Below are 13,342 nucleotides of genomic sequence, written 5' to 3' on the forward strand. Positions count from 1 at the left end.
AGAGAAATTGGTCACCATACCCAGGGCCGCCCAGAGGATTCCGGGGGCCCGGGGTCTTCGGCGGCGGGGGGCCCTTCCGTTCCGGGACCCGCCGCCGAAGTGCCCCGAAGACCAGGCGGAGCCCCCGCCGCCGAATTACCGCGGCGGGACCCGCCGCCAAGCACAGCCCGGTCTTGGCGGTAATTCGTGGCGGTGGGGTCCCGCCGCGGCCCTCCAGGGCACTCCGGCGGCGGGTCCTGGAACAGAAGGGCCCCCCCGCCGCCGAAGACCGGGCTGCGCTTCGGCGGCGGCGGCGGTGGGTCCCGCTTCCCTCCCGCCCCGGCCCCGGCCTCGGCCTCTTACCCGAGCGCGTCTCCGGCGGGGCCAAAGCTCCGTCCCGCTCAGAGCCGCGTGGTGAGGGGGCGGGGCTGGGAGCTCAGCCCGGAGCTCGCAGCCCCGCCCCCTCCCCACGCCGCTCTGAGCGGGGCGGGGCTCATACCCCGTTGGAGCTCCCAGCCCCGCCCCCTCATCACGCGGCTCGGAGCGGGGCGGGGCTCAGGGGCTCGGCCGGAGACTCGGCGCTTGATGCGCTGAGGCTCCAGGAGAGGGGCGGAGGCGGGAGCCTCCGCTCTTCTCTTGGGGGCCCCTGCGGAGCCCGGGGCCCGGGGCAAATTGCCCTCTTTGCCCCCCTCTCTGGGTGGCCCTGACCATACCTAGCAGTCATTGACCTCACTCACTGCTAAGATGACAAGATAATCAGCTGAACATGAGGTCCCAGTGCAATGCTGTGGCCAAAATGGCTCATGTGATTCTGGAATGGATAAACAGGGGAATCTTAAGTAGGAGTAGTAGTGCAAGTAGGATGGTACTCTCCAGTATGCAGTACCAGCAAGAGATTTTTAGCAGGTATGGGGTACTGGAAAGACTTGGGGCTAGCTCCCCCCTCCAGAGGTGGGGGTGGTGCTGCGCTCTGCTCCTTAAAGTAGCAGAATATGGGTAGGGAAGGCATTCATTCTTTATATGGCTTTAACAGCATAATGCATATGCTAACAAACTTAAACAAAGGCTTTGTTTAAGTTTGTTAGCATATGTATTGTGCTGTTAAATTGGTCAGGAGTCCTCAAGAGGAGAGGGGGACACAGAAGGTGTTTAAACAGTGTGTTTTATTGTGTTTCTCCCCATTGGTCTGAATTATCTGTGACATTCATATTGCATCACATCAAGTCCAAATCATTAGAGGAATTCCTCTGCCTGCACTGACCAGAGGATGTTTGGATTCTGATGTCAGCCCAGTTCTGCAGTCTTACAGGAATCAGGTGTTGTCCCCAGTGTACACAGAATTCTTCTTTGCAGCCAAACTAGTTTAACATGCATTTTGTTAACTGGAACTGGAGCAGCAAAATAAAGAAAACAAATGCCTCATTTTCCAGCTTTGTGCGTGAGAGAACTATAAGTGAAGATTTTAATGCTGGACACTGATGGCCTTAAACCAGCTACCTCAGGAATCTGCCAAGAACTTTGCTGAAAATATGTTCCTTACCTTAGCAACAGAGCTAAGACTTATCACACATCTGCCCACCTTTCTTCGAATGAAGCTCCTTCTGATCTGACAGCTCAGGCATTGTCAGTTTCATCTAAAATAATTTACAAATTTGGAATTTAATCCTCTAAACCCTTAATCATTTGATCAATCCCACTGAAGACAATGGGACTATTTGCAAGACTATGGACTGCTTTTGTGGTAAGAGTTTCAGGAGTTTGTTCCTATAAAATGATGTTGAATCTCCCATTGAATTGCAGTGTTTGGGTACAATATCATAATGCAGTTTAGGATACAGTTCTACTTAAAATTTGTCTTATTATAAGTCATACATATGCAGAAATGGCTCCTCACCCAACTCCCATATTTAATATAAACAGACTGAAATACTACGTATTTTGGGGGAAAGTGAGTAGTTAAGCATGTTGATGTTTGTACATACAAACACCCATTTCATCACTGTACTGGAAAAGATATCTGAACTTAATTTTCTATGGAATTTGAAGAAAGTTTAACAGCCCCAATTGTTTTCTGTGTTAATCAGTGTGAACCTGAAAAAAGTACATGTCTTTTAAGAGAATAGAATCAGTCCACACTTACTGAAAAAAAAAATTTACAACTGGTGTTCAGAAGAGTGCTACAAGACACAAACATAACCTCATAAGCAGAAAACGGAAAGGATATCTTCCACATTATGACCAGCAAAATAATAATAATAATAAAATTTCAAAAAGGCCGAGGTTTCCAGATTTACAAACCTAAAACCCTGTGTTATGCTTTAAACCACCTCAGCATATACCAGGTTAATGAACATTAAAAAGTTAACTGCAAAGGAACACTGAAGCCCATTAACTTGCATATGTGCCAGCCAATATGCCCTCACTGACTAAAGGTGCAGTCATACCTAAACAGCTAAAAATTAACCTTGCCCTTTTAGGTTAAATGGAGTCATGTCACTGGCGCCATCTCTGTTGTTACATAACAGATAACAAAATCCAGAGGGGCATGGTGCTGGCAAATAGGGCCTCAGGTACATGGTGTGATTTTTCAGAATCTCTTTTGGGAATAGTCATGTAGGTGAAATAGCTAGTACTTATGATCATGCCATTTCTATGCATGTATATTCATCTTGGTATCTGAAGTTATGAATATTAGCTGTGTTTCCTACATGTTTGCTCCTGTGGTAACGCCCACAAGCTATTTAGCCAGCATATGAAGGGACAAGTCAAGTTGAATGGTCCATTAAGGAACACTTAGCTCACAATGGACCCTGGAAAATGCCTGTCTACACTTAATGGACTTTTTGTGAATGTTCTAACTATACTATGGGGGACGGGGAAGTGATGGACATATAACTTAACCATGTGATTTCAAACATCATCTTTCACAGTAAGAACAGATTTCCCTTTAGTTGGCACTTGGCAGAAGCTAAAAGGCCCTGGCCTGGAAACATATCCCTTGTCCCTCTTTCCTGTTCTGGCCTTTTTCCTGCTCCAGCCTCTGGACTATGGGAGCATTCTAACCAAGGGACTGAGGGCTTTAAGGTAATCTGGAGCCTTCATATTCCTTGATCCTTCGCAAATGGATTATGAGTTGGATATGGTACACACAGGGGTGAGCTGGAGCCGGTTCGCGCGAACCCGTTGTTAAATTTAGAAGCGGTTTTAGAACCGCTTGTTAACTAGCTTCCCTGCAAGGGAAGCTTTGATGGGCTCTGCCTGGGAAGCCTGTAATTCCTCCTCCCGGCCGCCGGGGGGCGCTGTGCTGTGCTGCGAGAGCCATGTGAGCTGCCTCCTGGCCCTGTTGCTCCTCCTGCTCTTTGGACCTCTGGCCCTGGGGCTCCTGCTGCTGCCCGGTGAGTCCCTGGCTGCGTCCTGCTGCTCCCAGCCCCCCCCCCCGTGTGAGTATCTGCCCCCCTCCCCGGCCTTCCCTGCCACAGCCACCCCCCTGCCCGCAGCCACCCCCCTGCCCCCAGCCAGCCCCAGCCACCCCCCAGCCCCTGCCCACAGCCAGCCCCAGCCAGCCCCTGCCCCACCCCTGCCCCCAGCCAGCCCCTGCCCCCAGCCCCACCCCTGCCAGCCCCTGCCCCACCCCTGCCAGCCTCTGCCCCCAGCCAGCCCCTGCCCCTGCCCCCAGCCAGCCGCAGCCACCCCTGCCCGCAGCCACCCCTGCCCCCAGCCAGCCCCAGCCACCCCTGCCCCAGCCCCAGCCCCCAGCCCCTGCCCGCAGCCCCTGCCCCCAGCCAGCCCCTGCCCCACCCCTGCCCCCAGCCCCAGCCCCTGCCCACAGCCGCCCCAGCCCGCAGCCCCTGCCCCCAGCCAGCCCCTGCCCCACCCCTGCCCCAGCCGCCCCAGCCCGCAGCCACCCCTGCCCGCAGCCAGCCCCAGCCACCCCTGCCCCAGCCAGCCCCTGCCCACAGCCGCCCCAGCCCGCAGCCCCTGCCCCCAGCCAGCCCCTGCCCACAGCCGCCCCAGCCCGCAGCCCCTGCCCCCAGCCAGCCCCTGCCCCACCCCTGCCCCTGCCACCCCTGCCCCCAGCCACCTGCAGCCACCCCTGCCCGCAGCAGCTACCCGCAGCCAGCCCCTGCCCCTGCCAGCCCCAGCCACCCCCTGCCTGCAGCCAGCCCCTGCCCCGCAGCCACCCCTGCCCGCAGCCACCCCTGCCCACAGCCAGCCGCAGCCACCCCCCTGCCCGCAGCCACCCCCCTGCCCACAGCCAGCCGCAGCCACCCCCCTGCCCGCAGCCACCCCCCTGCCCACAGCCAGCCCCAGCCACCCCCCTGCCCGCAGCCACCCCCCTGCCCCAAGCCGCCTCTGCCCCCAGCCAGCCCCAGCCACCCCTGCCCCCAGCCCCCCGCAGCCACCCCCCAGCCCACAGCCAGCCCCAGCCAGCCCCAGCCACCCCTGCCCCCAGCCCCTGCCCCAGCCAGCCCCTGCCCACAGCCGCCCCTGCCCCACCCCTGCCCCCAGCTACCCCCAGCCACCCCAGCCCGCCCCTGCCCCAGCCAGCCCCTGCCCGCCCCTGCCCGCAGCCACCCCTGCCACCCCTGCCCCCAGCCACCCCTGCCACCCCCTGCCCGCAGCCAGCCCCTGCCCGCAGCCAGCCCCTGCCCGCAGCCGCCCTCTGCCTGCAGCCGCCCTCTGCCTGCAGCCGCCCTCTGCCTGCAGCCACCCCCTGCCTGCAGCCACCCCCTGCCCGCAGCTGCCCGCAGCCCGCCCATCTGCATCACCTGCCCACAGCCAGCCCGTGTCACTCCCTGCCTCCAGCTAGCCCTGCCCCACGCCCCTATCTGCAGCCAGCCCCACATCCACTGGTGCCCTGCAGTTCCCAGGGCAGTAACCCTGCACACCTGCTTCAATGGGGGGGGGGGCAGGGAGCAGCTGGGACCCACACATGTGCACACCCTAGAGTGACCAGACAGCAAGTGTGAAAAATCGGGACGGGGGTGAGGGGTAATAGGAGCCTATATAAGAAAAAGACCCAAAAATTGAGACTGTCCCTGATCACCACCCACACATGTGAAACGGAGCTCATTTCTAGTTCAGCCCCATCTTTTTAAAAAAGAACTTTAGGTAGGGTTAAAATACATCTGTATTTTCCTGGACATGTCAGGCTTTTCGGTTCTTAATCACCTCCTGGGAAAATATGGACGTATGGTAACCCTATTGGTACAAAAAATACATGCTGTCGCACATCCCTTAAATCAGAACTTTTTATAGGGAACCCGTTGTTAAATCAGAACTTTTTATAGGGAACCCGTTGTTAAGATTTTGGCAGCTCATCACTGGGTACACAGACTGTTCTAGCCTCATTGAGTGCTGATTTCTCCCTTGCAATGGATAAAGATCAGATGTCTGCTGACTTTCTACAAGTCAGCAGCCTTTGATACCTGTGGTATAAGCAACATAGCCCTTGCTTGAGTGGTTTTGTTCTTTCCTCTCCAAATGTCAAAGCCTGTTCCCATTGAACTCAATAGCAAAACTCCTTTGATTTCAATGGGAACAGGATTTGGCCCCAAGAGATCAGAGAATGTGATTTTGATTAATTGCTTATCTGTCTAGATACAGTTCTCATGCATATTCTGCCAGGCTAATTTTGATTGCCCCTTCTGTATATCACGCTGAGGAAAATAATAAAACAATTTGGGCTGTAGTTGTATCAAGATGTACATGGCACACACAGTTCTATGCCTCTTTTCCATCAAACCCAGATGGCGCAGCATCTTTGCTTTCCTACTGCCTGGCAGAGAGCAATACTTAGGGTATGTCTACACTACACTACGCCGTCCCGTCTAGACGTGATAAATCAATCCCCAAATGCACTTCCCCGTCAACTCCGGAACTTCAAAAGGGCGAGAGGAAGAAGCGGAGTCGACGGGGGAGCAGCGGCCATCGATCCCACACCATGAGGACGCGAAGTAAGTCAATCTAAGTCGATCTAAGATACGTCGACTTCAGCTACGCTATTCTTGTAGCTGAAGTTGCGTATCTTAGGGTATGTCTACACTACAAGACTATTTCGAATCAACTTAAGTCGAATTTGTGGAATCGACCTTATGAAGTCGAATTTGTGTATCCACACTAAATACACTAATTCGACTGTGTGAGTCCATAGTAACGGGGCAAACGTTGACTTTGGAAGCGGTGCACTGTGGGAAGTTATCCCACAGTTCCCGCACTCCCCGCTGCCCATTGGAATTCTGGGATTTCCCCCCAATGCCTGCTGGGGGAAAAAATATGTCGAGGGTGGTTTTGGGTAACTGTCATCATTGAACCGTCACTCCCGCCGGCGGGAAATCAGTTCGCGCACTTTTCCTGTTATAAGTGACAGCGTGGACGCCACAGCACTCCACTGCGATCATGGAGCCTGCTGCGATCATCGCTGCACTTATGGCCGTTGTCAACTCCTTGCACCTTATCGTCCACCTCTTCCACAGTCAGATGCTGAGAAATCGGGCGAGGAGGCAACGGCAGCGCGGTGAGGACATGAAGTCTCAGACTGGCACAGACCTGTCAGAAAGCACAGAACGCCGCGCCGTGGAGATCATGGTGGCACTGGGTCATGTTCATGCTATGGGACGGCGATTCTGGGCCCGGGAAACAAGCACGGACTGGTGGGACCGCATAGTGCTGCAGGTCTGGGATGAATCACAGTGGCTGCTAAACTTCAGGATGCATAAGGGCACTTTCCTTGAACTGTGTGACTTGCTGTCCCCTGCCCTGAAGCGGAAGGACACCAGGATGCGAGCAGCCCTGACAGTGCAAAAGCGAATGGCCATAGCCCTCTGGAAACTTGCCACGCCAGACAGCTACCGGTCAGTAGCGAACCACTTTGGCATGGGCAAATCTACCGTGGGGGTTGCTGTGATGCAAGTATCCAACGCAATCGTTGAACTCCTGCTCTCGAAGGTAGTGACCCTGGGAAACGTCCAGGTCGTCATAGATGGCTTCGCCGCGATGGGATTCCCAAACTGCGGTGGGGCTATAGATGGGACTCACATCCCTATCCTGGGACCGGACCACCAGGCCAGCCAGTACATTAACTGAAAGGGCTACTTTTCAATGGTGCTGCAAGCACTGGTGGACCATAGGGGACGCTTTACCAACATCAACGTCGGGTGGCCGGGCAAGGTTCATGACGCGCGTGTTCAGGAACTCTGGTCTGTTTAAACGCCTCCAGGCAGGTAGTTTCTTCCCGGACCACAAAATAACTGTTGGGGATGTGCAGATGCCTACAGTGATCCTCGGGGACCCACCCTACCCGCTAATGCCCTGGCTCATGAAGCCCTATACAGGCGCCTTGGACAGTGAGAAGGAACTCTTCAACTACCGGCTGAGCAAGTGCAGAATGGTGGTGGAGTGTGCTTTCGGACGTCTCAAGGGGAGATGGCGGAGCTCACTGACTCGCTCGGATCTCAGCGAAAACAATATCCCCATTGTTATTGCAGCTTGCTGTGTGCTCCACAATCTCTGTGAGATCAAGGTGGAGACCTTTATGGCGGGATGGGAGGTTGAGGCAAATCGCCTGGCTGCAGATTACACTCAGCCAGACACCCGTGCCATTAGAAGAGCCCAGCGGGAAGCGCTGTGCATCCGGGAAGCTTTGAAAGCTAGGTTCCTCAGAGAGCAGGGTAACCTATGACTGTCCAGTTGCTTTACAGAGAAGCTGAACCTGCCCCTGTTTCTTTACCCATTTACTGTTGACTCTCCTCTGCAGTCTCATACCCCGTTCACCCCGTTTGCCCCCTTCCAACACACGTGTAAAAATAAAGGTAATGGAGCATTGTTATTTAAAAACCTTTTCTTTAATAATGATTTCGCGTCAAAGGGTTGAAACAGGGACGCGGACTGTGGTGGGTAGGGTGTGCAGTGATGTAGAGACCGCTTCTAGACTCTAGGAATGATAGCCTACTGCTCCTACAGTGGTCTCTGGGGGGAGGACGGTTACAGGTGGGTGTGCAGAAAGGGGTGAGGGGTGCAGGCTTTGGGACGGAGTTTGGGTGCAGCCTCAGGGCTGGGGGTGGGGGCGTAGGAAGGGGTGAGGGTGTGTGGGAAGGGGGAGGAGGCGTAGGGGGTTGCGGGCTGTGGCTGGGGCTGAGGGTTTGGGGCATTGTGTAGGCTCAGGGCAACGGTAGAAGGGCAGGGTGAGGGCAACCTGCCTTGCCATTTGTGGATGGCAGGCGCTAGTACCCTGGGGCAGCAGACAGCATTTGTGCCGGTAGCCACTTTACTGTCAGGTAGGGACGCAGTGCGGGTGGGGGGGGGGAAGATGACACGCCGGGGGAGGGGTGGCAGGTGGGCGCTGGGACCTGCTCCAGGCAGGGAATTGACGGGGCGGGGGAAGACCCGCGTAGGCCAGGGCCCGATCCAGGCTGGGCCGGGGGAGAGACCCACCTCCAAGTATACCTGGAGCAGGGCACCTGCCGCCTATGAACAGAACATTAAAAACACCTCACAGACTGACCAGGGTGCCTAGTGACTGCACTCAGTGAGTAACCTGCTGTTGATCCTGCCCCCATGTCTGTACCCTGTTCATGGTGACTGTCCTATGCAATTACCAAACCCCTCTCCCCTCTTCACAGAAAGTCTTCAGCAAACAAACATGACAGAAACAGTAATTAACAGCAAACTACTTTTAATACTCGACAACACAGTAAAGGTAAGAACTTTTCAAAATCTAGAGACTGAGAACTTTTGGGTAATTTAGCAGTCCGCTGTGGTGCAGTGACAGTTTTCACGGCCCTTGGTACCCCTCCTTCTTGTTATTCTGGGAGAGGTGGGTATTGGAGTGTGTGGCGGGGGAGGGCGGTTGCAGACACAGTTCAGGGGGGCTCTGTCCTCCTGCCTGTGGTCCTGCAGAACATCGACAAGGCGCCTGAGTGTGTCCGTTTGCTCCCTCAGTAGTCCAAGCAGTGTTTGAGTCACCTGCTGGTCCTCCTGACACCATCTGTCCTCCCGTTCGCTGTGTGAGCGCTGCTGCTGTGTGAGGTTCTCCCTCCACTGGCTCTGCTGGTCCGCTTCTGCTCTGGAGCAGCCCATAAGTTCTGCAAGCATCTCATCCCGGGTCCTTTTCTTACGACGCCTAATTGCGCCAGCCTCTGTGAGGGGCATGGTGGAGCAGGTCGGGATACTGTTGCAGCTGTGTGAGGGGGAAAAGGGAGTGAATTGCTTACAAAGATGCCTTTTCTTAAAAATGAAACATAGTCTACTCATTTCCTGTAAACCAGACCATGGACGGCACCTATCTCCTGAGCACTCACTCAGGGAAAGTTTGATTTCTCTGCATTCGCTTTCATTGCCTGGGGTATTGCACTGCAGACCAGACAAGCGGGGCAGGAAAGCTGAATCCGTGGAGCAGCCAGGCATGGTAAGCCAAAGGCTTTTGGCTGCTTAAAAGTCAATGTCCAGCTCTGTCCTCTTGCTGCAGGCAATCCTGAAAGCATAAACTCTGCCCCTGTTCCACCCCCTCGTGGTTTTCCCTTGGAAAAGATCCCTGTATGCTGCCACTCTGTAGCCTCCAGCACATGGCTCTAAAGTGACGCTTCTTGTTGTTCTAAGGAACAGTGAAGCACTACCAATAGTAATAGTACACAAATCACTCTACTTCCATGCAGGAGTCTGCGCGCGAGATCACCCTGAGGAGGGTGTCACGGAGAGACAGGGAGTGCATGCTGAATGAAAGCCAGCACAAGCCAGGGCCCTATGATGCTCCTCAAGGCACTGGTCCCGGAGTACCAGCTGAGAGCGTGGCGCGGAAAAGTGTGCTACCTCGGAGCACCCAAAAAGCCAGCTCTCCCCAGGAACCTCCTCCATAGGCTTTTCGACTACCTCCAGGAGAGCTTCGTGGAGATCTCCGCGGAAGATTCCTGTTCCATTCCCCTGCATGTAGACCTTCTGTTCGCCTAGTCTATTTTCCTGTTCCATTAATAATAAAAGTTTACATGTTTAAAGCACTTACCGACTGATCCTTCTCCTGATTCAGGGTCCGCGGTAACGACTGCGGAGGGTTGGTAGGGGATCTCAGTGAGGGTGATGAAGAGATCTTGGCTGTCGGGGAAATCAGCGTTGTAAGTGCTGTCGACTGCCTCCCCCTCCTCATCTCCTTCCTCATCTTCCCCATCTGCGAACGTCGACGAGGAACTGGCCGTCGACACTATCCCTTCGTCAGAGTCCATGCACACTGATGGGGCAGTGGTGGCAGACCCACCGAGAATGGCATGCAGTGCCTCGTAGAACTGGCATGTCTGGGGCTGGGCTCCGGAGCGTCCGTTTGCCACTTTGATTTTATGGTAGCCTTGGCTCAGCTCCTGAGCCTTGGCTCACATGGCACTGCATTGCATCCCGGCTGTATCCTCTGTCTATCATGGCTTTGGAGACCTTCTCGTAGGTCTTCGCATTCCGTTTGTTGGAGCGCAGCTCCGAAAGCACAGACTGATCGTCCCACACACTGATCAGATCCAAGACTTCCTGGTCAGTCCATGCTGGGAACCTCTTTCTATTCTGGGATTGCCTGGACTCCTCTGCTGGAGAGCTCTGCATCGTTGCCGGTGCTGCTGAGCTCGCCCTGATGTCCAACCAGGACATGAGATTCAAAGTGCCCAGACAGGAAAAGGAATTCAAATTTTCCTGGGTCGTTTCCTGTGTGGTTGGTCAGAGCATCCAAGCTCGGACTGCTGTCCAGAGCGTCAACAGAGTGGTGCAGTGTGGGATAGCTCCCGGAGCTACTAAGTTCGATTTGCATCCACACCTAGCCTAATTCGACATGGCCATGTCGAATTTAGCGCTACTCCCCTCGTCGGGGAGGAGTACAGAATTCGAACTAAAGAGCCCTCTATGTCAAATTAAATGGCTTCCTGGTGTGGACGGGTGCGCGGTTAATTCGAATTAACGCTGCTAAATTCGAATTAAAGTCCTAGTGTAGACCAGGCCTTAGATCGATTACACCCCCTAGTGTAGACCAGGCCTGAGATAAAGGCAAGCTGGCAGAAGCTTAGTTTGGACATAAGGGAGGCACTGATAGTGTGTTAAGGGAAAGTGGGGTGATTGTTCTTCCTATCCTTTCATTTAAGAAGTTTTCAGTTTGGGGTGCTCAATGAGACCTGGAAATACAGGTGGCACCAAGGGTCCAAAGCATCATTTTAGAAGGTAAGGGGGGTGTTGGAGGGGACAGGGAGAGTGTGGGGGCCCTGGGCTGGGGGAGAGTCACATAGAGGGTCACATGGGGAGGTCATGTGCCCTTCCTTGTGTCCCTCCCATGAGTGCAGTACTGGCAAGAAATGATTTCTACTTGCACCACTGAGTAGGAGCAGAGAGGTTACTGTACCTCCGTATTTGGCACAAGTGTGACCGCTGTTGGCATATTGTGTCCAGTTCTGGTGGCTACAATTCAAGAAGGATGTTGATAAATTGAACAGATTAAAAGCCATTAGAGTGATTAAAGGATTAGAAAACATTCCTTATAGTGGTAGACTCAAGGAGCTCAATCTAGTTCATTTAACAAAGAGAAGGTTAAGGGGTGACTTGATTCCAGTATATAAGTACCAACATGGGGAACAAATATTTAATAATGGGTTCTTCAATCCAGCATAGAAATGTACAACCTGAACCAATGTCTGAAAGTTGAAGCTAGACAAATTTAGATTGAAATAAGGCATACATTTTTACGTGACAGAAATTAGCCATTAGAACAATTTACCATGGTTGGTGATAGATTCTCCATCATTGACAATTTTTAAATCAAGATTGGAGGTTTTTCTAAAAGCTCTGCTCTAGGAATTATCTTGGGGAAGTTCTATGGCCTGTGTTATATAGGAAGGAAGCATAGATGATCACAGTGCTTTTGGCCTTGAAATCTATGAATATATGAACAAACAAGGATGCAAATTGATACTGATTTTGATGATGGTTTTACACCTATGAACTATTCTATGGGAATTTTCAGAAATTATATTTGAACTTTTGGGGCAGGACTAGATGATTGTGCAGCACCTAGCACGATAGTTCCCAACATGTTTGTGGACTTGAGGAACTAATATATAAATACTAATTAATAATAATAAAATATTACATATAGGATACATAATGACTAATATTTGTTATAAATATGGCTCCAAAACGACAAATAGTATGCTCTGTCACTCTCATTTGTACATATACATGTATACACTTGTAGAATATGTGTGTGTGTGTGTTTGAATAATACAGTATGAATGTGTTTATATTCATGTGATAAATTACATGTATCTTGTACCCTGACCGCTAGCCTACATTCTGCCCATTAGTCCATCTCCTCCAGGACAACCTGTAAAATTCCATCCGAGCAATTTCAATTTAAAAATATCTCTAAGGAAATGTTTCCTTTAGTTCCCCCGAGCTTGAGCAAAATTAAACAGGCCTGAAGTTCAGGATATGCAATACTCAATCCTGCATGCTGAATCTATGACGGCTATCTTGTGACATTTAAAGGTTAGAAACAGCTGAAGAGGGGAGACTGCTAGCTTCCCCCTGGGACAGACAGCACTTGCTTGTAGCCTAGAAAGGTCCTGGATTAGCAAACTTTAAAGTGTGACATTGTTATTAATGGAAAAGGGATTTTAGGACAGTTTCAGAGGTCTTACATGTTTCTCTGATGCCTACACAGTTGGCTTTATGATAACTAAGCCATCTAGTTTTTCCAGCAGAGTACATACAAAAAGCAGTCCCAATCATTTAAAAACTCTCTAATCCATTTGTAAAATACTTTCGCCATAAACATGTTTTACTGCTTGCTTTAACTTCTTACCTACAAAAGATTTTTTTTCCAAAAAAGAAAAACCTTACCTTGCCATTTCTACTTACCTATTTTTGCAAGAGATGCAAGAAGTATCCAAAGTGTAACTTCACAGGGAATTTGCACGTAGTTATAATCCACTGTAAAAACATTCATTCTCTCATCCTGTACAGAGCCCTCAGCATCATGATGGTCAGGCTTGTACTGAGTTGTTGAATTACTGCTCAAGGTGGATAACTCAAAATAAGTAGCAGCAAAAGGACACTCCAGAGACAATAGCAACAGCAACCAGTTCAAAAAATTAACACACCTAAATATCTGAGAGCCCATGATTGGGGCTGAAACTTTCTTTTATACTATGTGTAGCATGTACTGTATGCATGAATGTATGTAATATTATCCGCTTTCAGTCTGCACTGACCCTAGCCATCAAGATTCCCTCAGGAAATTATCTGTCATGTTATCACTTTAAAAATCCCAACATCAATGTGTCTTTCTGTTTTTGAATTACACAAGGATCTGGAGTACAGATGAAGATACAAGTATTTGCAGGCT

General features: G+C 51.9%; 1 protein-coding gene across 1 annotated transcript in view; it reads right to left on the bottom strand.

The window, feature by feature from the left end:
- Positions 1-13,117, bottom strand: part of SLC9A4 (solute carrier family 9 member A4) — a 50,455-nt gene extending 37,338 nt beyond the window's left edge. The window contains exon 1 of the mRNA XM_039494615.1: positions 12,856-13,117. Coding sequence (XP_039350549.1) covers positions 12,856-13,117 — 262 coding nt within the window. The remainder of the gene's footprint in view (positions 1-12,855) is intronic.
- Positions 13,118-13,342: the final 225 nt, after the last annotated feature.

The sequence above is a fragment of the Mauremys reevesii genome, linkage group 1 (genome assembly GCF_016161935.1).
Source record: "Mauremys reevesii isolate NIE-2019 linkage group 1, ASM1616193v1, whole genome shotgun sequence".
Classification (NCBI taxonomy): Eukaryota; Metazoa; Chordata; order Testudines; family Geoemydidae; genus Mauremys; species Mauremys reevesii.